Genomic DNA, 27,883 nt, shown 5'->3' on the forward strand with positions numbered 1-27,883 from the left:
CTGCAGAGCACAAAACCAATTGTTTTTATGATAATCAGGATTACTAATGGGAGAGACACCATCTTGAAAACACACAAATGAAGACATTCAGCTCTCTTCAGTTCACAACAGCTGAATCATTGCTTCTGTTTGGCATTAGAAGAGCATTTTCTCACAAACTCTTTGCCTCTGAGACAGTTCTGAGGGTCCCAAAGAAAGGCAGCAGAGACCACTTTTTGTAAAATCAGCTGCAAGACTTTTTCAGAGGAAAAAGTGCAAAGGCACACATAAAGGCAGCCTGCAGAATGATGACCTAAGGAGTCTCAAATATTCTGGCAACAAACCCTAGCCCTCAGAATGTCTGTCTGCTGTGATCTGATGAGCAAGGTCTCCTAAAAGCCCTTCAAAGAGACAGCAAAGAACAGCAAAAGTAATCCTGGTACTTAGAGAGGAAGGCTGTGACTCAGGAAATCTTCCTTAATTTTACCTCCATCTGCTTTAGTAAGCATTAGTGTAGAAAGAAGCGTCTTTTCTTTCCTACCTCTTCACTGGTTGCATGTAAAGGTCTGTAACTTAGCTTCTCTCTCCAAAGAAAAGGAAAATTAGGATGCAACACAAGTACAATTTAAGAATCTGAATGTCCAAGCACTGCCCTTCTTAACAGCTTATACCTGTGACTACCAATTAATGGGGATTTATAAAGTCATGTCAACCTGGTTTTGATGAAGCACAGGACAGCTACTGACTCACAAGTTTGAATACAACAAAAACCATACAGTGGCCCTGGTAATTTGGATATTCATGATTAACCATCAAAGACAAAACAACTTTGGAAATGGGTGATCTCACAGCATTTTTATTTTTCTATCTGAAAGTCAGCTGTACTGAGAAATTTTACTTTTGTAGAAAAAAAATTGGAATATAAACCAAAAGTACCAGCAAGATATAAGCAGAATGCAAAACATTATTTAAACAGCCAAAATCACATGAAACATTAGGTTGTTTTGAATTTTAATTTTACGTATTCTTCAGAAGACACTCCTGACAGAAATGTAGATCTAAAAATGTTAATATGGAAAGACTACAGACAAAATTTCACACACATGAAATGTTAATTTCATAAGCTGACATCAACAGCAAGTAACTGCTCAGAAGACACAGAAAGGAATTTTAGAGGACAGCTAAGTGAGGCAAATAAAAAGGATTTGCAAGGGCTGCTTCCTGACCCTTTTTGCTATGGAGGGCATCACATCTATCTAGCACCTTAACACAGTAACTGTGCAAGTATATGAAATCTACTGCTACAATCTTCATCTCACACTGTTTTACCTTCCTTTTCATTTGCACTGTCAACTGAAAATCCATCTAAGATGGTCCAAGTATCCCATGTTACAATCTGCACTTTCAGGATTGAAGCAAGGCATAAGGAAATGGAGGGCACATGCAATTAGAGGATATTAGCCAAGGCAAAATCTCTCTTGCCTTGAATCGCTACAATACAAATATCCACAATATGAACATTCAGACAAAGTTTTAGACAAGAATTTGTATGGTTTAATATGCTAAAATGTATTTTTAAAATCTGTGGAAAACATAATTTGTAAACTGAAGTTTTTAATATGGTTAAAATGTTCATGTGTCTATCACATCATAAAAGCTGAATGCCTGCATGAATTCAGTAAAGTATTAAAATATTAAAAGTATATATATATATAGTAATATATATTAAAAATTATTAAAAGTATTAAAAATATTTAAAAGTATTAAAAGTATTAAAAGTAAAAATATTTAAAAAGTATTAAAAATATTAGAAGTATATATATATATATATATATATATATAAAGTATTAAAAAATTTTTAAGTCTCTGACATTGCTGCTTTTATGAAATTCCTATCTTTGAAACAACAACACTCAAGTAAGCTGGTTGGTCCCTTAGAAATACAGAATTAATCCTGGAAACAAGGTTATGATGATGACTGAATTATTGTCATCGGAGTGTAACAGTATGCAACCAAGCAGGTGAATTGGCCTATTTCAAGTCAACTACAGCCTACAACACTTTATTTCCCTGTAAGGGATGCAGTAACACAGACCACAAAGTTCCTGTGGACTTCTATGCAATGTACCTGGAGAATATCACCTTATTATAGTTTTCCCAAGATGGTTTTCTATCTAACTGCTCCTTACTGAATATCATGCCTATACTATAGCTGCCTTTACATAAACCTAATTAAAATAAAATTATAAAGAAATGCAGATTGTATTAAAACATCTGAAATATGTGAACAATTACGAACAGGTGACAAGATATGTATGGAAATGGTTTGCTATGGAAAACATAGCAGGTGCTCTAAATGGTACCAAAAGACAGTAACACCCACAAAAAAATGCTAATTTTTGAGCAGTTATGGTTTTAAACATAGTATAAAAACTTAAATAGTAATAAAAAGCTCTTTGTTTCAGTTTCAATTTCTAATCTTCTCTGTGGGGTCTTTTTCACAGTTTATGAACTCAAACATCTTGGTTGGCAGCCAAAGCCACTCCCTTTTTTCTTTCCTCCCCCATGAGCAGCCTGCTTAGTCTCCTGTGGAGAGACTGTAGATACTTCCTCCAGGCCTAACCACACTCAAAATTTCTTACAGCTCCCAAGTTATACCTTCAATTGCCTTTTATTTTATTGTTGTAGACTTCCTCTAGCACTTCTTCAGGGGGACAATGTAACTGGACAGATTGTAGAGGACAAAAACAGACAGTAATGAACTGACAGCATTCTCCTGCACCACTGGCTGCTGGGTAAGGTAGAGAATTCAGGAGTTAAGCCCGGGAAGAAGGGTGTGGGAAAGATGATTTTAAGGTTTATTTTGGGTTTATTTCTCATTATGCTACTCTGATTTGACTGGTAATAAATTAAACCAATTTCCCCAAGTTGAGCCTGTTTTGCGCCCATGACAGGAGCCAGTGAGGGATCTCTCCCTGTTCTCATTTCAGCCCATGTCCTTTTTGTTATACTTTCTCTTTGCTGTCCAGCTGAGGAGTGATAGAGCAGCTTTGGTGGGTACCTGGTGCCCAGCCAGGGTCAGCCCACCTCCCAGCTGTGGTGAAAGCCCTGACTTCATGAGCACTTCACAGAAATTACCTTTTGTGCAGCAAGATGGAGAGCGGTCCTTCGGCTGCGATCCGCTCTGTTAACATCAGCTCCAGCCTTCAGCAAAGCCTCTGCACAGTCCAGCCTGTCAGCCAGCACACAGTACATAAGGGGAGTTCTTCCAAACTGGTCCTCTTTATCTTTCAGCTCAGAGTTTCCTGAAAAAACCAAAACAAAGCACCCATTTAAACCAGTGAAGTATATCAGTATCTAGCTAAAAGCAGTACTTTTTAATTAAAAAGTCATCTTACTATAATATGAACAGCAGGTATCTCATTATAATGTAACTAGGCTGAACAAAAACTGGAGTATGTGATGAACTCAAAGTCATTACATTCTGTCCTGCTTTTACTTGGCAGTTACAGAATATTTCAAAATACATTTGCAGAAAAAAAGGACATTCAGAAAACATTAGTTCCATGAATACACCTTCCACCAGTAAGATTCTGCAGTGGCATAACTATAAATAATTTTCAAATAGTTACATCAATCCCAGCTGCACAGATTAGTTTAAAAAATATCAACAGCACAGAAGCCAAATAGACGTCCTGAAACCTGTAAACACTGTAGTTAAAACAAACTTTGAAGCCTACTCACAGTAATGTTTATTTTAAAAGCATAAACATCAATATTACACCAATACCATCATTTACTTCAGAGTGCCTTACAATATAGACACTACTAAAGTAGTTCTCAAGCTTTATTGAATTGATAAGGTTAATAAGGCAGTAATCTCAGATCCTGTTAAAAAAAAGTCAAAACACTATTCCTACTCACAGTCCAAAAAACCCTCCAAACAAAGCCGTTTCACTATAAAGTTTCGTATTTCTATGATGCCATCACATAAAGGCAAGCACCTTTAACTTCATGGCCACACATCCAGATTCTCCAAGGGAGAACCATTGTCTACAATTACCCAAGGAACATTGAATTTTACAGGCAAGTTAGTTTTGCTTTTTAATTATTCCTTTGTCCGCATGACTGTTGATGCCTCAAAAGCACTCCAGCAGAGGCATGCTGCTTCTTTACAGAGTCATTGCTCTCCCTCAGCATACTACACTTATCTACATATCCAGTAATTTTATTCTTAATTATAATTTCTATTGATTCACCCAGAAGAAAAATCAAGGAGATTAAATATGAATCAAGGGGAATATAAAGAATTAAAATTCATTCCCTACCAATCAAGCCACTTAGAAAAAACACTGTCAAGTAGGATATTGCCAGTTAGAGAAATAATTTACTCACTCAGTACATTTTTTAGTTCCTTTAAAACTGTATAGTGATTACCATGTCAATCACATGATTCACTATGTAACACTTTTTTTTGCCTTGAAAGTGTGATTTGCATTGAGAAAAGTCTTTTTGCTCTGCAAAAAGTTTAAGAACATTTCCAAACTTTTCTGTGATGCAGATATAGAAAAATTCTTTTTATTCTTCAGCTGTGGACTTGTTTTCTCTGACTTCACCTTGACAACCCACTGGTTTTACAACTAATCTTGATGCCACTAGCAGCTGACTAAAAAACCAAAACAACAAACAACCCCCAAAAAATCCCACAAAAAGTCTTCTACTGGTGTCACCATCATATTTTCTGAAAAATCCCCTTGCCCAGGATTCTTCTCCTGGGAAGCTGAGAAGCCTCAGACGAAAAGGAAAAAATATTATCTCATTGGCTTCTCCTGTGTTTTGCTGCTTTGAAATGTGGTTTGGAGATGGTTTATCCAGCAGGTGGTTGTTTGATTGGTTTCATGTGAATTGTTTTAACTTAATGACCAATCATGGTCAGGCTGTGTTGGGACTCTGGAAGGAGTCACGAGTTTTTCATTATTATCTTTTAGTCTTCTGTCTGCACGCTTTCTCTATTCTTTAGTATAGCATACTATAATATAGCACAATATAGCACAATATAATATAGCACAATATAGCACAATATAATATAGCACAATATAGCACAATATAATATAGCACAATATAGCACAATATAATATAGCACAATATAGCACAATATAATATAGCACAATATAGCACAATATAATATAGCACAATATAGCACAATATAATATAGCACAATATAGCACAATATAATATAGCACAATATAGCACAATATAATATAGCACAATATAGCACAATAAAGCACAATAAAGCACAATAAAGCACAATATAGCACAATATAGCACAATATAGCACAATATAGCACAATAAAGCACAATAAAGCACAATAAAGCACAATAAAGCACAATAAAGCACAATAAAGCACAATATAGCACAATATAGCACAATATAGCACAATATAGCACAATATAGCACAATATAGCACAATATAGCACAATATAGCACAATATAGCACAATATAGCACAATATAGCACAATATAGCACAATATAGCACAATATAGCACAATATAGCACAATATAGCACAATATAGCACAATATAGCACAATATAGCACAATATAGCACAATATAGCACAATATAGCACAATATAGCACAATATAGCACAATATAGCACAATATAGCACAATATAGCACAATATAGCACAATATAGCACAATATAGCACAATATAGCACAATATAGCACAATATAGCACAATATAGCACAATATAGCACAATATAGCACAATATAGCACAATATAGCACAATATAGCACAATATAGCACAATATAGCACAATATAGCACAATATAGCACAATATAGCACAATATAGCACAATATAGCACAATATAGCACAATATAGCACAATATAGCACAATATAGCACAATATAGCACAATATAGCACAATATAGCACAATATAGCACAATATAGCACAATATAGCACAATATAGCACAATATAGCACAATATAGCACAATATAGCACAATATAGCACAATATAGCACAATATAGCACAATATAGCACAATATAGCACAATATAGCACAATATAGCACAATATAGCACAATATAGCACAATATAGCACAATATAGCACATAACACAACAATACAATAAATTAGCCTTCTAAGAACATGGAGTCAGATTCATCTTTCCTTCCTGCCATGGGGAACCCAGAAATAGCACATACTGGTTTACATCTAGCTTTCTCAAGAACAGGCTGGTTTCTGGACACCTTTTTGCATTATAATACTCACCTTCATACTGCTGTTTAGCCTGCTCCTCTGCATACACTGTGGTCCCAAGCAGGATTTAACATGTCACTGTTCCCAACCAACAAGCCAGATTCTCTAATAACTATGTTCATTCAGGTGCTCCTCCATTGTCAGTTCAACATGCTCACTTAGACATCACTAAACCACATTTCACTGCTAAGTGTAAATATAACCTCAACAGTGTCTTAAATTGCTTGAAGCTGATGGGACTTGAACAAATATATTAAGAGAAATACACAAACATTCATTTCTTCACATGGGCTTACGCTCAGATAATGTTGATTCTTAAATCAGCAGTGTCCAAAACCAGCACCTTTCTCTCAAATTCCAGTTCCCCTTCTGTTACAGAATGTCAGAGGATACATATATATATATACACACACACAAAAGATTTAGAGGCTAAACACAAACAAAAATGGCCTAAAGCTCAAATGCAACATAACTAAGCAGAGCAACAGATATCTATGTTCATTTTCAGTTCCCAAAAAGTGATGTAGCTGATGACAAAGAGTTTCCATGACTGCATACAGTCTGAGGGAAAAATGAGCAAGAGCCTCAAAACTTAATGCCAGTAATTTGCCTGGAGCTCCTGCACTATTTTTGAAGGTAAAGAAACAATCTTCAGCTAGCAGTAGATTTTCTCCTGTTGTTTACCAGGGCTCTGTAAGGCCCTTAGAATGGTTAAAATCCTATATAGCATTTCCCTAAAAGGGTGTCTTTGTGCTCAGGCTAAGAGACAGGACAAGGGCTAGGAGCTACCATATCACTATCAGGTGCTAAGGGGAGATTAAGCTGATGAAAGTCACTAGCCACAGCACCTTGTGAACTTCACAGCTGCAGCAAATTGCCATTTCTGCAATCAAGAAAGCACAGACAGCCTTCAAAACGTTCATATTTAGGTACCTAGCATACCTAAAATGTGCTTTGGCAAAAATAATTTCTCTTCACATACCTGCCTAATAAAGAAATTTTAGATCCATTCCCTTTTAGAATAAAAGTCCTCAGCCCACCAGAATATGCATTCCATAAGCTTATTGCCAACAGAGATCATGATCACAACGGAATCCAGGGCCCAAGTCCAAAATTTAACTCTCATAGCTGTACTTCATCACTTCCTCACACTCCATGCAAACAGTCATACCAGACTCTTAACATTTCTATGCATTCTTCAAACCAGAAAAGGAGAGAGGGCAGCAGGAGGGTGTGAATTCTCCCTAATTATTAAAAGACAGACCATTTCTTGTCACTCGCAAGAATCTTGCCTGCTGCAGTACCTCAGATTTGTCCTACCTCCCACAATGTAGAACAGGCAACAGAGAAGTAGAGAGTAGGATCAAACAATAGCACACAACTGCATATTTGTAGCCCATAGTTCAGTTAAAATTTACAATGAAACATCACATCAGAGATTTAGAAGCATTTAGATGCAAGCAATGCATGATAAGGGCTTTAGAATGAGGAGCTGGACTGAACAGACACTTCAGTATAATGATTATTATAATCATTATTTTCTTCTTTTAAACAATTAAAACAATTAGACGCCTCTTCCCAAAGCATAAAATGGAAAATGATCCTCCAAATACAAAATTAACTTTTGCTCACTTTTTCCCTAGGATCAAAATCATACAGATGGATTTTAACACTGAAATTCTATGCAATGCTAACAATTAGTACACTTCTCTTAGGATACTGGTTATACAATTAACACCTGGCATGTACTCTATGGCATTTAACCCACAAGCTTTATAGAAAATCCTGTGATTAAGCATTAGCAGTGGTTAACTAGAGAGATACTTTGTTAGAAAGTCTCCTTTCTCTAAATAAATTTTCTACCTACCTTTGATTCTGTCTGTGTCTCTTTCTGGCACAGGGTGTCAAAAGGAAGACATTATCCAGAACACACTGTATTATTTCAAACACCTGGTCCTTTAAAATTCATCCATACTCTAATTAGACGCAAATAAAGCATCTATGTTTGTATACAGCCACACACACGCTCCACCAAGCTACAGATGGCAGAAGGAAAAATCACCAAAGAGGTCTGAGGGTGACAAAGAGGCTGCTCCAAGAGACCATTTGGCCAGCCTCTATGCCCCTCCTATGTTAATAGCTGAACAGGGAAAGCATGAAGAGGAAAGTACTAAGGAATTTAGGGACTAAAGGGTCCTCCCTGAAAGGAGGAGAAAGTCAGGACTGCCCATTGCTGCATCCACCTCTAGCTATGTATCCAAGATGCAGAGCTTGGCTGTATTTGAGAGGTGTTTTTAAGCAATCCAGCAGACATAACACTGAGTACTGTCCTGAATTAGCTGCTGCTGAGTGCAGTCATGAAATTCAGTGAAAAGCACCAATTGCTCAATTTGCTTCGGGCATCAAGTTATATTTTAAACAGTGACTGGTAAACAGCTAAAAATATTACTTTAATGCATTCTTCTTCTGCTAGGCAATACATGAAGTTTCGGGTCGGTTTTTTTATTTTTTTCTTTTTGGTCCAGTTCTGGAAAAAGTAAGGTCTGTGTCATATCCTGTCAAAACATGGCAAAGCAGAAAAGCCAAATTTTGCTAGTACAGCAAATGCTACAAGGATTGTGCAGTTTTCTCTCCCATGCAAAAGCAAAACAGCATTTTTATCTTCTTACTGCATGATCATTGAAAGAAGAGCATTTTCCTTATCTGGTTCTAATGGCTGTTTTGTGGTATGTTTGACAAGATGTACCAGCAACAAGAAATAAAATTTCTTTGATGTTTCCAAAAATATGTCTTTTGGCACTGAGTTTAACAAAAACACACTGAAGTTAGCAAACACTCTTTGTTGCTTCTTCAGAATTTGAAAGCCCACACTTTTTTCACCTCCACATGCAGGCAGAAGGGTTTTTTAGAAACTTGGATATTTAAAGCTACTTTGTAGTTGAATCTCACAGTTTTCTAGAAGTACCTCCATATCATCTGCTGTTTATAAAATGTTTTTAAAAAGATCAAACAGATAGCATTAAAGGCAAACAGTATATGTTTGAAGCATTATATGACAAAATAAAGTTGAAGGCCCAACAAAAAAAAAACTGTTTCAACAAGTGCAGCTTCTATAAAGTCAGTTCCCTCAAACATGTTCCTGTTGGAGTCAAATGAGTTCTAGTTATGTTTTGAGAAAATTAGATACACCTTGTAAAGAAGGGCCCCTTACTGCTTTCTGTGCAGCTTGGACAATACATCCACACAAATCTTCACCTTGCCTTCAACACAGGTCAGCAGAAGATACATAAAGAAACCTGACTGCTGGTTTCATGCTGTTATCATTAAATCCTTTACACACATTAAAAGTAACAGTAAGTGGCATAAATACAGCCTGTGCTTCTTACTATTTCTCAGTCCTTCAAACCCTTGCTAAGATCTGGGAATAGGATTTTCCAAAAAACACTGACCAAATAGAACTTCTTCAGTATCATCTGGAATTGCATTTAATCAGAAGCTCTGAAAAATCCAAATCTTCACCTATAATATGGCAGCCTACCAAATATATGCAAGACTGGTTTTGGAACATAGAATATATACTGCTTTTAAAAACTATTAACCTGGAATGCCATACCATTCCTGAAGAGTAAGGGAAGGCAAAATACTGAGCTTTTTAATGGATGTGCATTTTTTTTTTTACTTCAGATTCAACAGGACTAGACACTCTCATTACTTTTAATTTCTTTTGAGAAACACTGTCAGTCTATGAGAATCAAAGTAATAAATAAGGCTGGGCTCATTTTGTTAACACATGCGACACAGTGACAAGACTTCAGAAACAACAATAAATTATCTGTAAAAACACATTTATCAAATTTCCCAAAAAGCAATTAAAAAAATTAAGCATTTGCAGCTGAAGTATTTCAGCACAAAGCACTTCTTCAGAACTTCAAATTCCCTGAAAGGAGTTCTATCACTAACCTATTTTCTATTTCACTTCACAAAGAAGTACCACTCAAAGGCAACAGGTACTAAAAAGTAAGAAAAATCAGTCATATTTTCAGGGCAACATTTATTCTAGAAGCACATATAACCAAGACATCAAAAGTATCTTAAAGATCAGAGCTGTAAGTTGAAACCAAAAAGCTTCAGTTCTGAAGTAATCCAAATGCATCTACAGTGAAAACATTTACCTGCTATTAGCTTTTGGAGGGTACTCTTATCTCCATTAACAGCAGCAGCATGCACTTCAGACGCTAACGAGGAACCACTGAAGAGGCAGTTTGCTGAAATATTCATACTCTTTCAAGGTATTACTGTAGGTCACATCTGTGCCACCAACATTTTTTGTAGATATTCAGTTCTAGAAAAAACCCAAAACCACATTAATAACACAGAATTATTTTCATGATGAGTCATTAACGTTATTCAAACAATGCTAAAGAGAATAAACTTCTGTTAAAAACAGAAAAGAACACAGGTTTTATCAGTGAATTAAATCTACCTCTAGCCAAAATTCACCAGAAAAAAAGCCTGCATTAAGAAATATATACCTATATATTGTAGTTTCATTGCCTTAAACACAAATTTCAGTCCATAAGCTTTGCCAAAGTCTGTAAAGTGTTTCTGTGCAAATCAAACAGACTGTTCTTCAGAGTTGACATGCATTGCTTTAATTCAGTAACCAATCAAGTTAGTTATCAAGTATCAACTTGTTATAGTCCTGCATATAGAATCACAGAATCCTGAACTGGAACGGACACACTGGTACCACTGAACAATGAACACTTCTGGCCCTGAACTGAGCATGCCCAAGAGTCACCCCATGTGCCCCAGAGCACTGTCTAAACACTTTTTGAACCCTGTCAGGCTGCTGCTGTGACTACTTGCATGGAGAGCCTGTTCCAGTGCCCAAGCATGCTCTGGGTGAAGAACCTTTTCCTAATATCCAACCTAAACCTCCTTTGACACAATTCCAAGCCATTCCCTCGGGTCCTGTCACTGGCAACCACAGAGAAGACATGAGTGTCTGCCCTCGTCCTCTCCTCACAAGGAAGTTGTGACTGCAATGAAGTCTCCCCTCAGTCTCCTCTTCTCCAGGCTGAACAGACCAAGGGACCTCAGCTGCTCAAGGGCCTTCACCATATTTATAGCCTTCCTCTGGACACTTTCTAATGGCTTAATATCCTTCTTATATGGTGGCACCCAGAACTGCCCCCAGCACTGGAGGTGAGGCTGCCCCAGTGCAGAGCAGATCAGGACAATCCTATCCCTTTCCCGGCTGGTGATGCTGTGCCTGATGCCCCCAGGACACACCTGGCCCTCCTGGCTGCCAGGGCACTGCTGACTCAGGTTCAACTTCCCACTGACCCCTTTCCATGGCACTGCTTTCCAGCATCTCACTCTCAGTCTGTCCAAGCACTCAGGTGCAGAATCTGACACTTTGCCTCATTAAACCTCACACAGCTGGTGATTGCCCAGGCCCCTGACTTGTTGAGCTCTCTCCACAGAGCCTCTTTGCCCTAGAGGGAGATAACAGCTCCTCCCAATTTTGTATCATTTGCAAACTTGTTTAGCATCCCTTCCAGTTGCACATCCAAGTCAATAATGAAGAAATTGAAAATCACTGGGCTGAGGATGGAGCCCTGCAGAGCCCCACTAGTGACAGGTCCCCAGTCTGATGTCACCCCATTGTGCCCGACCCATGAGCCAGTCTCTCCCATCACATGACCTGTTTATCCAGTTGTGTGTTGGACATTTTGTCCAGGAGGATATTGAGAGACAGTACTGAAAGCTTCACTGAAATCCAAAGAGATTCCATCAACTGACCTTACTTCTATTATGCATACACCTTGGTTTTTTTCCATTAGCTCCAAAGCAAGATGCCTGGTAAGCCAAGCCAGCTTTCTATCTCGTGTGCTTGACCTCTGACATTTTGGAATTGCCAGCCCCTGTGCCCTTAGGAGGTGATGCTCAAGAAGTGATCAGCACTGATGGACTCCAGCACCTTCACAAGCATTTTCTCACGGGATCTCACCATCTAGCTCCTCCATTTCCTTCACGTTTTACCTCTCAAAAAATAAACTAAAATAAAAGAAATCTAGGGGCAGCAGCACAAAATTCAGCAAATAGCAAAGAACTCAGTGAGGCACCAGAAACATCTCAATAACATCAACAATAATTTTTCCATAAAACTGACTGCATACAGAAGAGAATTAATAATGAAAAAATGTTAATAGTTTCCCGATGAAAGCAACAGTTCTGCATAAAGTGTTAGTAATTATACAGGTGAGAGAAGCAATCCATTACTTCTACAGCAATTCTTAGTAAAGTGTTATGATTCCATTGAATGGGCTAATTCTGCATCAGAGAGGTTCTGAAATATTAAGAGGGACTTGAAAAGGAAAACTTGTAACATTCCTCAGGTATTTTTCTCATATATATAACAAACAGATTGTATATATAACATATATAATATATATAACAAACAGGCTCCTGTCTGGAAGACTTGCTTGATAAAGATCCTCATTAACAAAAAAGTGAGACATAGCAAATAAAAAACCCATGAAATAATTAAAAGGTTTGCTTATAAAATGCTACATAATTGGCAATATCTGTAATATGCATCATATTACTGGAATCAAGTAAATAATTCACTTTTCTTCTTTAAGCTAACATGTAGAAAAATATTAGACTTCTCAAGTCACTTAAAATGAAGGAACACTCACCAAGAAGGAACACACACCAAGACCTCTTCAAGGTGTGTGTGAAATTTTATACCAAGCACAATATTTTGTCTGCTTTGCATAACACAGCAAGAATTACATCACATTTCCACTCAGCAAAACATGAGGTTGTTAAAATTTAAACATGATAGCACAATCATGCTATCAAATTTTATTGATACTTTCCAAGTGAAGGCTGAGCTTTGAAAAAACATCAAAGATTTTTCAAATGTGAGTTAGTGCACAAGATGTTCGTTCTACAGATCAAAGAGCACAAGTTCTTAAGGTAGTCATGGCGGAACAGATAAAAGACAAATTTCAATTTCAGACAATAAAAAATACATGACTTGTATGTATATCTACGTGAGTGAGAGTGTTTGCAGCTCATTAAACTGACAGGCCACGAGATCTTTGCAGGGCCGCACAAAGTCTGAGTCTGTCAGGCTTTCTTTGAAACTAGGCGAGCCCTAACTTGAAAAAGGCTGATGTGAAGGATTTTCTTCTAAATGGCGTTACACCCGTCCCCCTCCTTATACTCGTGTGCATACTGGAAATGTGACAAACGCAAAGCGCAGCCTTCTGTCATCTTTTTGAGACAGCTCTGCAAGGTCTCAGAGCGTGCACGTATTCTGCAAGGTCCAAAGTTTTACTGGAAGAGAGCCGAGCCCTGAAGTTCGGGTGTTCTTCATTTTCAGCATTTACAGCTGAGGAAGCGACAGAAAGCGCAAATCTGTGGAAGCGCCAAGGGATAAACATCAACGATGACGCTCCACGCGAGCAGAAGTTTCCCAACCCGCCCAGCCCCGTCACACACACAGGCTTCCAGCACAAAGTTTCCTCCCAAACTCCGAGGACACGAATCCCACACGGAGCACAGTTCCTAAGCTCGCCTCCTCCTGTTCCCCACGCCAAACCCGCGTGTCCAGCCCTGGCTGAAGGCACAAGGCGGGATCCAAAGGAAACGCGGGCAGCCACTGGGGGCTGACAGGGAGCGATCCAGAGCGGAAGAGGGTGCGGTGCCCCGGGACAGCCGCGCCACCACGGCGGGAAGGGTTAACCCTGCCTCGCCCAGACCGCCTCCCTCTCGCCTTCCTTCCTCCCCTCCCTTCTCCCCAGCCCGGCGCTGCAGCTGCGCCCCGTAACTCACCTCCACCCCGCCCTTCTCCTCATCGCGCCGCCGCCGCCTCCAGGCGCCGCCCCGCGGGCAGCCCCGGTGCGCTCTGGGTTCCACGCCTCCTCTCCCGCTCGCTCTCTCTCTGTCTCCCCTTTCCTTCCTCCTCCTCCTCCTCCTCCGCGCCCTCCCCTTCCCGGAACTACGCTTCCCGGCGTGCCCCGGGAGCGCGCGGCGGAGCGCGGGCCCCGCGGTGGAACTTGCCCGGGTGTTTCCTGGCGACGGGGGAAGTGCAGGAGCCGCCGCCGCCGCGGAGAGTGGGAGCCGCGCTTCTCCCCTCCCCGCTCCCGGCCGCCCGATCTACCATGAGACCCGCCATCTTCCCGCTCCTGCCTGACCCTGGCTGCCTCCTACTCCTCCTGGTAAAAGCCGCCGGCCCCCACTGCCCTTCCCTTCCCCGCGCCGGCTCGGGCAGGGCGGCGCTGGGGTGGCCGGCGGGCCCCGCTCGGGGCTCCTCTCTCGCTCCCCTCCCCCGCCCAGCAGGTGCCGGCGGCCGGCAAGGCGGGAGAGAGGCCGGGAGGGAGGGAGCGGCCCCGGCGGCGGGGCCCGGCGGTGTGGCCGAGGCCGATAGGCTGCGCGCACGGGGTGGGGCCGCGGCAGGGCCCGGGCCCGGGGCCGTGTCCGGGCGGGCGGCGCGGCCTGGGCCCGGCTCTGGGGGTGCCGGAGGCGGCGGGAACGGCCGTAACGGGGCCGGCTCGGCAGCCCCCCGAGAGAGGCTGTGGCCGGGGGGGGCGGCCTCCTCTGCCAGGGCGGGAGGACGCGGTGGTCCTCAGCTGCGCCAGGGGAGGTGTAGGTGGGACGGGAGGAGGAATCTCTCCACAGCAAGGGCCCTTAGACACTGGAGTGGGCTGCCCGCGGAGGTGGTGGAGTCACCGTCCCTGGAGATGTTCAGGAATGACTGGATGTGGCACTTGGTGCCGTGCTCTAGTTGACACGGTGGTGTTGGGTCATAGGTTGAGCTCGATTATCTCAGAGGCCCATTCCAGCCTCATTGATTCTGTGATCTTTGGTTGACAGACTACAGCATTTTTTTTTCTTAGGCTTTTTTTAGGCTGGCATTACATGCATGACCTAAGCCACCTTCCAGCTTTGCCAGTACACAAATGCAATCATTGATGTGTGTGTTTTGTGGAGATAACTTGCTTGCCCTATAGTTCTTTTTTTTTTTTTTTTTTTAAAGAAAGAGGAACCAGTCTGCTGTGGTGATTCATTCTTACTTTTCCAGAGATATATTGGGTCAGATTCTGGACCTCTCATAATATAAGTGACTTGCAGAACTAAGGGGGACTTGTGTGAATGAAATGAATTTTAGTAGGATTTTTCTCTTAAGATACCAAGGATTTTAGTCAATCTATTTTAAACATGTGGAAGAATAAGATGGGCCAGAAAAATAAAGAATAATTGGAGGTAATGGTAGATAGAACTCTAGAAGTCCAAGGAAGTATACTGAGTAATATAGCTGCTAATGAATGGATGAACTGGTTAGGAATGTGAGGACACTTCTGTAATGAACAGTACAAGTATTCATTATCCCTTTGAAATGCGCACTTCTAGCTGGGTAAGTCTGGGTAAAATAGTATGAACTTGCTGTCATTTCAGGGTTAGAAAACACATGTCGTAGGTAGGGTTTGAAAAAACACTTCTGAAATGTTTATATATAGATGGCAATAGCATGCTAAAAGACTTTATGAGAGACTGAAGTTAGGAACCTCATACTTTTCAGTCATCTGTGTATTAAAACAATATTGCTTATGTGCTAGATTGGTTTTCACTATTGTTTTACATACAGACTAATGAGCAAAACACCAAGGAGCATGTACTGTTCAAAGACACCATGGAATGTGTCCATTAAATAGACAGCTACAAATTTGAAAAAGTGGGTGGAAGTCAGTGAGTTTTTCTTTCTTCATGGCACAGTTGATCAATACAAGTTAAATATGCATCAATAAGAATTATGTTTGCCAACAAAAAAGAAAACTAGCAGGAAATAGCTGCAACTATTGATCTGCAACTTCTCTGTATTTTGTCTGCTGTTTCTTTGTGTATGTGTCATTTAAACCCATTTCTAATGTGGTTTAAAAGAATAGAATACATAAAACTTTAAGAAGAATATAGTTCATAGGTTTGGGTTTTTTTAAAAAATAAAATTAAATGCAATGTTATCTCTGTAATTATTCAGTGTCATTTTATCAGCCATGGTCCTGTGTTGTAAGATGCCTAGTTACATGAATCAAGCCAATGAATCATTCTTTTTAGTAGGTTTGTTAAAGGTTTTGGAAAAGTCGTTCCAAGCAGTCTGGGAGTGTGAGGGGATCCTCTTTCTTCAAAAGGGCTGAAAAAACTTTGCCTTGTTCAAAGAGGCCGCCCCTCACCTGGCCGCAGCCTCCTTTGAAAAAACTTTGTGTTGTTTGTTTTCTTGTGATACTCAGTGTCCTTGATGTCCCTGAGATGTATCAGATAAGCTTTAAAGTTCTGGTAACTTTGTTTTTCTTGTTACCAACTGCCTGGAATACTTAAGACCAGCAGCGCAACTTGGCCTTCTGCTCCTCATCCAAAGGGTGTGCCACCTGACAGAGGCTCTTGGAGCATGGAATATTTTGTGGATAAGTGAATTTGTTAGTGTTACATCAGGGTTTCATAAGACAGAATACACACTGATATGTAGCTGTGAAAACGACTTGCTAAGCTGGTCTTGCTTAGTAGTAGCAATGAAGTTGTCAGGAATTCTTTTGCAGACTTTTGGATAAGCATATTTCTTTTCCAGATGGGAATTTAATATGCTGCAAAAAAGAAGAAAAGATACAATGTCAAATCAAAATAAATTATCTTGTCTAAAGTTTGACAGATCACTACACTTGTAGAGGGCTTTGTGTCTCATATTCTTCTTCTGTGCTAATATTCTTCTTCCCTGGTGTCACTGAAGTTTGGGTTGACAGGAGAGAGATTGCAGTACAAAGGGATACCTGCAGTCCCAACAGGTATCTGGGGGGACTCTGACAACTCTGCCCTTCCAACTTTTCAGCATTGTACTGGGCTGCTGGGAGTTGAGAGGAAACTGGAGCAAGGACAGGGGAGGTGCAGGCTGGCACGACCCCCCTGCCTCAAGAGCTGAGTGAGAGGTGAGCAGTGCACAGCACAGACTGCAGAGGGTCCTGTACAGCTGCTTGTTTGAAAGACCAGAATAAGAGATGCACAGAAATGTCATGGGGCCCTTGGAGAGTGAGATGTGTCTGCCTTGTTGGTATGTTTCTTAATACTGGGCAGGACACATCTTTAAGATGAATCCAAGACAGTGGAATAAATGCTGATGGGAGAGTGGCTCATCACATTGTCCCCTAAGGCAAGGTGTGGCTCTCTGGCTTTGCTCCATCATTCTGTACGTTTGCCTGTAGTTGCAGTCAGATATACTTTGACTTTAAAGAGAATTCTAGAACAAGACACTGTTGCACATGCTTCTTCTGCATGTGTTTGAGAGGCACCTGTATTGCTCAGTGCTTCCCTGGGAGGCTCAGGCACAGTGCCCCTGAGCAAAAGCTGTGACTGGAGGAAACCACCAACGGATAGTGAGGGAAATGAAGAGGGAAGTTCCTAACTGGAAAAATACTGTAGGGTAATATTTTTGTTTCTTGTTTAACTGCCACTGCATTTCATGTCTTGATAACATGACACCAAGTACCCAAATAATGGCAGTAAAATTAAATAAAAATTGTCTTTTAACTTAGTGTTAAATGGAGGTTGCCCAAGGAGAAATTGAACTCTGTAAATTTTATGTCTGGACCATATAGCTGTCATTTGCCTCTCTCTGCATTTGTATTAGAAAACTAAATTTGTAATTGAGACTGCTGCTCAAAATACCATATTCTGAATATGAACATGAGTCAGAAATTGTAATTACAGGCAAAATTTAGGCCACTGTGCCTTATACAATGAAATGGGTTCCCTTCAAGGGTAGCACAGGACTTGTGAGTTGTCCATCATCTGCCATGATTTCTAAATGAAATAGCAGGTAACTGAGGAACATTCCTCTCTGGAGAGGGGAAGCAGGGGAGTCTTGAATTCCTGTGAAGACAGCTTGTATTCTTAGTGCTATGCTAGGCAAGTTTCCTGTTTGGAGTGCTCAGGAGGGAAGAGAGGAGAAACTGAACTGTTTCTGGGAACAGAAGACTCGAAAACAATGCTGGAAAATGTCTAAATGAGTTATTGATACTAAGATCTCAGAGATTGTGTTACTGGTGGCTGTGATGACACACTCCTTGCATTTTCCTTTGATATCTTTACTGTTCACTTCCATAATCTGCTTTGGTTTTTGTTTGGTTGGGTTTTTCATGGTTTTTTGGTAGGACAGTTTTCCTAAGCAAGAGACTGGTCCTTTAATTGCTTTCTCAAGAAAGCAGCATTACTATGTGGTTTAATAAAACCTACTTCATTTGAAAGACTTTACGATTATATGCTGCTTTCAGGAGAACCAATTTTTCACCTTGCAGACTCTTTTATAAGCCTCACTTGTATAGCTTCCAGATATTGTTTGCTTAAGGGGAGGGAATTGTCTCATGCATAAGGCAAGTGTACAAAAATGTATGCTGTAAATTTTATACCAGACCTTCTTCAGAACCTCTTCAGGAGAGTCTAGAGATAATTCAAAACCAAGTGCTTTAATAATGCTTTAAGTGGGTTTGGATGCATTAGCAGCAACTCGTCCATTATTCCCCCCACCCCATTTGAGACTGAGTTCTCTCGTGGTTTAGAGGAGGAAACAAAGCAACATTTGGGGAGGTAAGCAGAAGCAATACAGGGTGCAGAGATCAGAGCCTAAAGAATATTCTTCCAAAACTCCAAACTGGAGAAAGCTCCTGGAGAAGTAGAGGAGAAGTGTGTTGTAGAGAATTAGGAAAAGAGGTGAGATCACATTTCCTTTTGAGTGTTCTGCCTTTACTCTTCTTTTCTCCTTGACATGTCTTCCTTCATCAGGAGCATCCTAACCATAGGTAGAAACACACGCAATTTTCTTTTGCAACACTTTTAGTAATGTCAAGTGTTCATATTGTCTAGTTAAAAAAAGTTCATAGATAAGATTTTAGAAGTTTGAATAGCTTTAATTTTATTTTCAAATTCATTGTCTCTCAGGTATTTCTTTTTACATTGTTAAGAGTTATTCTGCAAAGTTACTGCTATACTATAACACTATCTCAGAATGTTTTTTTCACTGCTGGTTGAGGATGCTCTGTTCTTCCAAGACAGCTGTAGCACTGTTTCCACACTTTAGTAAAAGTGCCTTGCAAAAAGCAACAAGGCATATCGGGAGAGAATTCTATAATTTTTCCTATTTTTATATATGCTACTACTGAGAAACTGACTACCCTGGTAGTACATCCTTTATAGCTAAGAGCCATTCATGTCATTAAAACATGTGCAAAGTTCCTGTACTGTGTCTTCCAGAAAAGCACACGTGACTTAGAGCTTCTTCTAGTGAAGAAAGTGAGAGAACCAAAACCTGGAAGCTCCTTCACATGCCTGCACATAGACCTTTAATGGTAGTGATCCACAAGATCTGCTCAATGGGTGCTGATAGGACATAAAATGTTTTCTACAGTGGCACTAAGCAAAATGCAAAGTGCAGTGCTCTGTGCCTTAAAGCATGTAGTGGTTGGAATGGTGAAAGCCTTGAGGATGCACATGGTTACCTGAAGGGCAGGTGCTCTGGGCATACTTTCAGCAAATAACTGGTAATCATAGATGCAGCACAAGGCTTCTGCTGAACACAGTAAATCTCCTTTTCATCTGTTTTTGTTGTGGTAAATGTTCTAGGTTTCTTCCCTCCCTTGTTTCTTGATCTATGTTTCGCTTTGGCAAGAAAGCTTTGATGGAGAGGAGTATTAAGTGTCTCACTGTGTTTACCTGCTAGGATCAAGTTGTAGAGTTCTGATTTTTTTTTTTTTTGATTGCCACTAGAAGTTTGATCATTTAAATTTAAAGGACTTCTTAAAGTCATCTTACTCATATTACTCATAATACTCCTATTACTCCCTGCTCAGTGCAAGACTAACTTGGATGGAATTGCTCAGGTTTTTTTTCCAATTGTCTTACAGAACTCCAAGGATGGAGGTTCTGCAACTTCTCTTTTCACCTGATTTGGTGTTGAATCAAAACTTTGTTGCAAGTTTTCTTTGAAAAGTCTGTCTGAAGGTGTGGATTGTATACATTGTCTGTTGTCACTGCATCTTTGGGAAGAGTCTGCCTCTGCCTTCTCTATAACCTCTGATTAGGTCGCTGGTAGCAACAGTAATAACTTTTCCTTAAGGGTGAACAAATGCAGCTGTCTCAGCCTCTCCTTGTATACCCTGGTCTGTCACTACTCACCTTCACAGCCATCTGCTGGGCTTCATTTCCATATGTTAATGTCTTGTACAGGTGGTCCCAAAGCTGGGCAGAGTCCTCCAGATGTGCTCACACAAGTGCCAGATGAAAGGAAAGAATCACTTCCTGTGGTCTTCTGGCTACACTTTTGCTAACACAGCCCAGTGTGTGGTTGTCTCTGCTTCAAGGTCATGCTTCCTACTCCTGTTCAACTTGCTCCCCAAGACTTTTTCTGCAAAGCTGTTATCCATCTGGTTGGCTCCCAGCCTGTTATTCCAACAGAGATACCGGACTTTGCCTTTGTGGAACTTTGCAAGGTTTCTATCAGGCCACTTCTCCAGCCATTTGAGGTATTTCTGAATAGCAGATACTCCCTGGAGCTTGTAAAGCACTTCCCCCAGTTCCTGTATCCTTGGGGAATTGCTGAGGAGGTGCTCTGTTCCATCTTTCTCATCATTCCTACAGACAAATCTCAAACCCAGTGTTGCTGTGGAGAAACTTCCTTAGCGGCCACTTGGACATGGTATCTTTGGTTACAGCCCTTTGAGCTCAGCAGTTCAGCTGCTGTGTCACTCATTTTATAGTTCACTTATTCAGTGCATGCATCAACAATTTAGGTCTAAGGATCCTTTGAGGTGCTATGTTAGAAGCTTCCTGAAGTCAAAGCAAACAACATCCAGTACTCTTTCCTTGTTTACAGAGCTAAATGTCTTGCCACAGAAAACAGATTGATTTACTTATTCCAAATACATGCTGGATGGATGTGGCTTCTGGAAAGAAAATTTGTTTCCATGATTCTCCTGGTGACCCAGAGAAAAAAACATTTGTTCTGGGTCTGTGTCTCAGTATACATCCCAGTTGCAGAAGAGCTTTCTAACTTGATCTTGTACTCATGTGAGTAATGCTTCTTTCCCTGGAACTCTGTTATGGGCTCAGACCTCATCAGTATAAAATCAGCCAAAGACAACATTGAGTGTCTAAGCCTTTTCTGTGTACTTTCTCTCTATGTCTCCTGCTAGCTGAGCAGCAGCCTACAATTTTCTTCTTCTCTTCCTGTCTTCCTTTTGTTGCCAGCTTACCTTGACATTCCTATCTCAACTCCAGCTGAGCTTGGACTGCTGCCAGCTCAAGCAGTGTTTCTCTCTTCCTACCAAGTATTTTTCTTACCTCTACCTTCTGTTTGCTCCCTCTTTTTTTTTTTTTTTTTTTTAAGTCATCCAGAAATTCTGTATTAACCTGTGCAAGTCTTCTGCCATGCCAGCCTTCTGCCCAGTGGAGTGGATTGTTTTTGAGCTCTGAAGACATTCTCCTTGAAGGTCAGCAGGCTCTTGGGGTCCTTTTGGCTTTCCCAGCCATGTTTTATGAGTGAACTGAATTAAGACTCAAGTGCCTTCAAGTCTTGTCACTTTATTCAATGGTCCTGTGAGGTACATATTTTTAGGTAAAAAATAAATATCATAGCAGATTATAGATGAGATTTAGTGTGAGCCCCAGTCATATATGGAAAAGTTGCATCATCAGTGGTAATGAAGTGAAACACAGGAGGTCCAAAATCTTGTTTTCTGCAAGATGTAATTTTCCACATTTTAGGTGTTGAAGTCTCCCAGCTGCTTCACTTTGGGACCAAAATGAAGGTTGTGTTAATTCACAGAGACATTTCAGGTATGTGGTTTGCTACATTGTTCCAAAGCAAGATACTGCTCTGTGGCTTACCTTTCTTTAATGACTAAAACTTTGTATCCTAAATGATGTTCAGGAAACAGGAACCTGAGCAGAACATAGAACTCTAGAAATGGAGGATAGTAAATGACCGGGTTCCTTGGCATGTTTTTTTGCAGCCAGCCTGTCTTCTGTCTTGTTTGGCATCAGTGATTCTTGCCTGTTTCTTGTGTGTTTCATTGAGGTGCATCCAAAAAACATATGAATGTCTGCAAGGGTTTTTTGGGTTTTATTTTCATAAATTTGTGAAAATGAGAGAAGAAGAGCAGTCTAATCTCTGTTGTAAAATAACTGGCAGTAAAGCTTATATTTTGTCTCCAACTGGATTCGTGTGGCAATCGGGCATAAACACAGAGAGAACTTGTTCATTAGGAACTCTGCAAGGAAGTATTTTGAAAGGCAAGGAATAGGTGCCTGTTCCAATGGTCTGGAAAAAGCAAACAACAGCTGTGATAGTGTTTTGCTGTTTCCCATAGCTGTCGTGATTATGAAGTGATGATATAATTAACTTTCTCAAAAGCTGCACAAAGGGAAAGCTTTTCAGTGATGTATCCATATTTGTAATCCCAAGAAAAGCTTTTTGTTCCTTTAGTCAGTCTATCACTTCTGACTCTCGTAATTTACTGAAATCTCCTTTCTTAACTCTTGCTAGAAGCACTTAGCTCCTAGATTCTTTGCCAGTCATACAAAGTATGAATTTTCATGAATGTGTGTATGAAACAACTTTTTTTCCTTATTTTTTTCCTTCTCCCTATTGAGTCAATTCACTTGGGATTTTGGACACAATAACTGAAAGACAAATTGGTTGCTTCACAAAGGTAATTAAGACAGTATGTGGTGCAGGGGGTGAACAGTTAGGGGTTCTTTCCTTCTAATGATCCGTTAATTAGTGAAGGGAGCTCAGCGAGGGTTCGGGCCTCTCAGGAATTACCTTCGAATGGCATTTAAATCTGCTTTGGTTAAAACGGTATAATTGAAGGGGGAGAGTCCATTTTAGAATTTTTTTTGTCAACATAGGCCAGCAGAATTTGCTAAACCAATGCAAATGTCCACATATAATTGGTGTTATGTAGAGAATAAATATTTTTATATAAACCATTGGATAGCTATGATACCTTACTGAGGGTTTTGGTGGCAGTTTTGGTTGCGGCAGGCTTCCCTGTTGAGAGCAGTGAGATTGCTACATGAAGCTGGTTGACTGCAGAGCCAGGGTGTCTGAAACTTGCTCCCAGTTCAAGCACTGCACCATGTTAGTTGTTCATACTATTTTTAGGACCAGTCTGGAATACTTGCTTGGATGTTTTTGTGGGAGTCAGCTTGAAGCTGGCAGGTCTAATATTCCTTGAAGAGAAGTAGACCAATCTCTGTATGATTCCCTTTTGTGCGCTTCAAAATATCTGTGGGATGTGTCTGGTCGTCTGCATTATTTATTCTCCTGCTGTCCAGAGTTATCCAGGATAAATTGACTGCATATGTGCAGGACCTTAGCAGCTGTTTAGGACAGAAAGGAAATAGGTCTTATACAGTCTGAAATAAGCCTCTCATTCTTCAAGGTGCATGCAGCTGTGGTTCCCAAAGGTGAATTTTTCTTTTCAGGTTCAGGTAGCATTGCTTTAATCAGTGCTTTTCCCTAGAAGATAAGCCAATGGATTAATTTGTAAAAAGATATATTTTTTTTGTTTTAACCTCCTCATTTGAATTGGGAGACTTTTCCAGTGCCAACTTGTCAATTAGAATGCAGCTGTGGAGTAGTATTTCTATTACACAGAATCACCACCTATTTGGAAAGATCGTTTCCATTATCTACTCATATGTCATTTTAAGGTAGCAAATAATAAATGCTAGCCTAAAAATTGTTTGCTAGAGACAGGCTAATGGATGTCCCAAGAGCTTTAATATGCTATGACTGGCAGTTTCCATGTGCAGAGTGGAAGTTTGTGGAGTGTGCATCACAACTATGCCTGGAATGAAGAAATAAAATAACCAAAGTAATGTAAGTTCAGATTATGTTTTAAGTGGATTTATTCTAAAGTTCAGAGTTCTGATGTTAAGGGAATGATAAACAGAGATTATCAAAATGCCACTGTATATTAGAAAGCTTGTAATTTTGACATTCTGAGGTGTTCCTCATTTTGATTTCTCAGAAGAAGAGGGAGGAGCAACACTGGACTGAATCTCAGTGGTTTTAATGTGTGGGCAAACACTTCATAAACTATGAGTGGCTGCATCACAAATTATTATAGCTGTCTTTTGATAGTTGTACAAACAATGCCTTAGCCTCTTGCTGCTGTATTAGCAGGTAATTTGAGGAAAAGTGGCATCTCATGCGGAAGGAAAAATAAAATCTGTAGTGCAAGGAGAGTCATAGTGATATTGGCAGTATTGGTGCTGAAAGCTCTGGACCTGAAGTTAGTAAATGGGTGGTTACATGTGGGTTCGTTGTGGTGGAGATTGCAGAGCATGACTGACTGTGTAATAGTGAAAGTGGGAGAGTCAGAATTTAAGTTGAACTGCTAATTGCCACAGAATCATCCATGGTTTGCTGCCCTGCTCCATTGTTTAGTTCTAACCATCATCACCTTCAGCATCAAACAAGGATGAGCTGAATCACAATGGCTGTGATTCTGTGCTTTCAAAGGGATTTTGTTATTCAGAAGTACAGACGAGCAGCTGCACTAAGGTAAATGGTACAGTTTAAACAGTGTTATCAGAAACTGGCTTGTCCACCTGTCTTCCCTTATATTCCCTTTGGAGTGCAAGTTAAACCAGTATGTTTTGCATCCCTTTGGGTGGACTAGATGACCCAGCTGTATTTTTCATTTAAGTATTTTGTTTGTCTATTTGTTGCTTTTTCTACCTTTTTTTTTTCTCTTAACCCAGTGCCTCAGCTGCATGGTTTAGAGCCATGTCCAGTGTGGATATTTTTCTCATGGAGGGCTAGTTGCTGTATGTTTATGGTAGTCATTTTATATTGGCATTTGAGCAGTGGGTAATTCATACCCACTCTTAAAACAAGTTCCAGCTGAAAGATAAAACTGAACAGGTTTGTCTTTGCTTAAAGTTCCCACCTTTCTTGATAAGGCAAAGATATGGAGAACTTGATGTTTTGGAGAAGAAGGGTAAAAATGTGTTCAGTATTGTAACTAGATTGTGTCATTAATAAAAAGCTAAGCAGCTAGAAGTGCATAGGTGTTGAAGTTGATCGTTTCACTTTAAAAAGAGTTGGTTTTGTCTTATTGAAGAATAAGCTCAATATGTAGTAAAATTTCTCAAAATAAAAATTGTGTTTATTTTTGAAGCAGTAGAATGTGTGCAGGCAGCAAGGATAGAAAATTCTATTATCCACTAATATGTTCAATACTTCAAATCATTCCAAGGTAGCAAACATTCATGTGACATAAGAAATACAGATTCTTATGGAAACACTACATCTACTTTTGGTTTCTTCATCTATGCTTTAAAGGAGAGTTTCTGAATTCCACAGCCACTCATCCTACAGAAGGATGTAGAAGTTTTTGTTTTATTTTAATATGCATTTTCATCACCAGTCCAAAAATGAACAAAACATAAATACATTTGTATTGTTTAAAAAAAACCTAATTTCTTGTTCTTCAATGGCCCTGTGTAAAAACTACAATAAAGAGCACAGGAAAGCCCGTAGATTATAATGAATAGCAGGGTAATGTGTTGCTTTTTGTAATGAGGAATTGAGTTAAAAGTACACAGTCTGCAATATTTAAACTGTCTACAACAAATTTTTTTGGTAGGGGGTTTTACATTTAATTGCTGTGGCCAAAATAGAGAACAGGGCCTTTTTCCTTGACTTAGTGAAAAGGGGCAGCAAACTATTCTTCTCTGCCAGCCTTACCAAAGTCTTGACAAGACCAAGCTGCTCTTTATTTCATGTTGCTGGATCATGCTTTAACAAGTTGAGGATCTTAAGAGTGCTGGCTTTCATATACAGCAACAGCTGCTTAATTTGTGCTAATCATTTTGGAGATTGCATTTGTATTTTATGTGTGTTACTCCTGCTTGAAAGTATATCCTTGTGTTGTTGCCAAATAATCAGAGCAGTTGGCAAAATGGAAAAGAAAGAGTTATCAGAACATGAGGTGTTTTTTTTCCTAAAAGGCTGCACAAATGTGACCTTTCTTTTTCAGGGGAATTCTAGCTGCTTGTTTAAGAGAAGCAGCTTGGCAAATAAAATGTCTAAAGATTCAGAGTTTTCAGTAGTTTCCTGGGGAGCTGAATTTGTAGTTTTAAATCTAAGGCTTTAAGGTAGATTCCTAGTTGTGAAGATTTGGAGCACTCTGAACATTATTCACAAATTAATATAGATGTTCAGACATCTGTTTACATCTTTTAAAGGTGTGTGGACTGTGTTCTCTCTGTGTAGATGTATAAGGCAAGGAAACCAGTGGATTATAACCCTGACTGGAGATTACTCTTTTCCCTAAAGGCCAAGAGAAATAACTGAAAGTTACAAATAATTCAACTGGAAATAAATTACAGGTCTTATCTCAGTGACATTTTTTTAGACATGCCTCATGTCATTTTTTTGAACCCTTGCTTAAACATTTCTGTAAAAGGCCATGATCCATAGGTTTGTGCTCAGAGACTTAAGCTTTAGAATTGTGTTTGGGTGCATGGTTCTGCTACTAATAGCTTTGTGGAAAAAAATGCAGTGCTTTGGACTGCATGTTGTGAGAAGTGTGTTTAATTCTCATCTCTGCAATGGACTTTTTGAATGAACATCTTGTGTCTTCTAATGATAGTTTACAAACTGTTGAGAGATTAACTTAGCCATTTTTCTGGAAATCCTTGCTCCTGTAGTATCAGGCCATTGAACCATTCCCAGTCAAATGGGATAATCTTTAACTCCTTTGCTTGTGTGCTAAGTTCAGCATTAGGAACCATTAGCTGAGAGTTCTTTTTCCTAATTTGGCCTATCAAATCAATATAATTTGGATTTTCAAAGATAGCATTATAAATTGTGAATTTTTCTGTTCCAGTAGTTCCATTTGAAAGTAAGTTTTTCAGTATTAATCAGATATGCACCTACTCTAAATATTCCTTCCACGCACTTAAAATGGGAGCAGACAACAAGATGTGTGGAAGACAAAAAAATTGCATGACTTCTTTTTCATATGATGGTCTCTACTTAGCTCTATGCAGTTATAGCACTGTTTAGCTAAAACAGTGTAAAAGTGAACTGTGTATCAAGGCTGAAGAAGCAAATTTACTTTTCTAATTATTTATTATCCATATTTCTGTTTAGTTAGATGTTTTTTCTCTGTTCTCCTGAACATTAGTAACTGCAATCTTTAAATCTGTTTTAAGTAGCTTCTTTTGAGCATTTTAAATTTTCCTGACTAAATTTAAGATACGGTTCCTAAGTGAAAAATTATAAGAAATTATTTCTTGTTGCCCATTTAAAAATAGCTCTGAAAACTTGAATGTAATTGAGAAGGGATTGTTGGTTAATGTTTTGAACAAATGGATCTTTATCTCATAGTCTTAGAATGAAAGCAGCTTACCTTACCAATAAAAAACCCCTGCATATTCACCAGGGATGGCAGCAGTCAGCCAAAGTTATGAAAATATTTGGGCACAGTCTGAAATCAAGTGGTGACAACTAAGAGTTGAACTGCTCTCACTGAGAGGGTGAATAATGTTCTTTTTTTATTTTC

The 27,883-nt window shown here is 39.6% G+C and overlaps 2 protein-coding genes across 4 annotated transcripts in view; one reads left to right on the forward strand and one right to left on the reverse strand.

Moving 5' to 3' along the window:
- The window catches only part of INVS (inversin), an 86,572-nt gene extending 72,336 nt beyond the window's left edge, over positions 1–14,236 (reverse strand). Inside the window, exons 1-4 of one of the 3 annotated variants that reach the window (XM_074547145.1) lie at positions 14,097–14,230; positions 13,498–13,679; positions 10,418–10,587; positions 3,118–3,284 (exon numbers count right to left, since the gene is read on the reverse strand). In XM_074547145.1, coding sequence (XP_074403246.1) covers positions 3,118–3,284; positions 10,418–10,523 — 273 coding nt within the window. In that variant the 5' untranslated portion in view covers positions 10,524–10,587; positions 13,498–13,679; positions 14,097–14,230. Of the gene's footprint in view, positions 1–3,117; positions 3,285–10,417; positions 10,588–12,952; positions 13,680–14,096 lie in introns of all 3 variants that reach the window. The other 2 variants (XM_026790969.2, XM_005482913.4) reach the window with 2 other exon arrangements.
- A 110-nt stretch (positions 14,237–14,346) lies between these two features.
- The window catches only part of ERP44 (endoplasmic reticulum protein 44), a 47,190-nt gene continuing 33,653 nt past the window's right edge, over positions 14,347–27,883 (forward strand). Inside the window, exon 1 of the mRNA XM_005482912.4 lies at positions 14,347–14,482. Coding sequence (XP_005482969.1) covers positions 14,426–14,482 — 57 coding nt within the window. The 5' untranslated portion in view covers positions 14,347–14,425. The remainder of the gene's footprint in view (positions 14,483–27,883) is intronic.

Source organism: Zonotrichia albicollis, chromosome 1 (genome assembly GCF_047830755.1).
Source record: "Zonotrichia albicollis isolate bZonAlb1 chromosome 1, bZonAlb1.hap1, whole genome shotgun sequence".
NCBI lineage: Eukaryota > Metazoa > Chordata > Aves > Passeriformes > Passerellidae > Zonotrichia > Zonotrichia albicollis.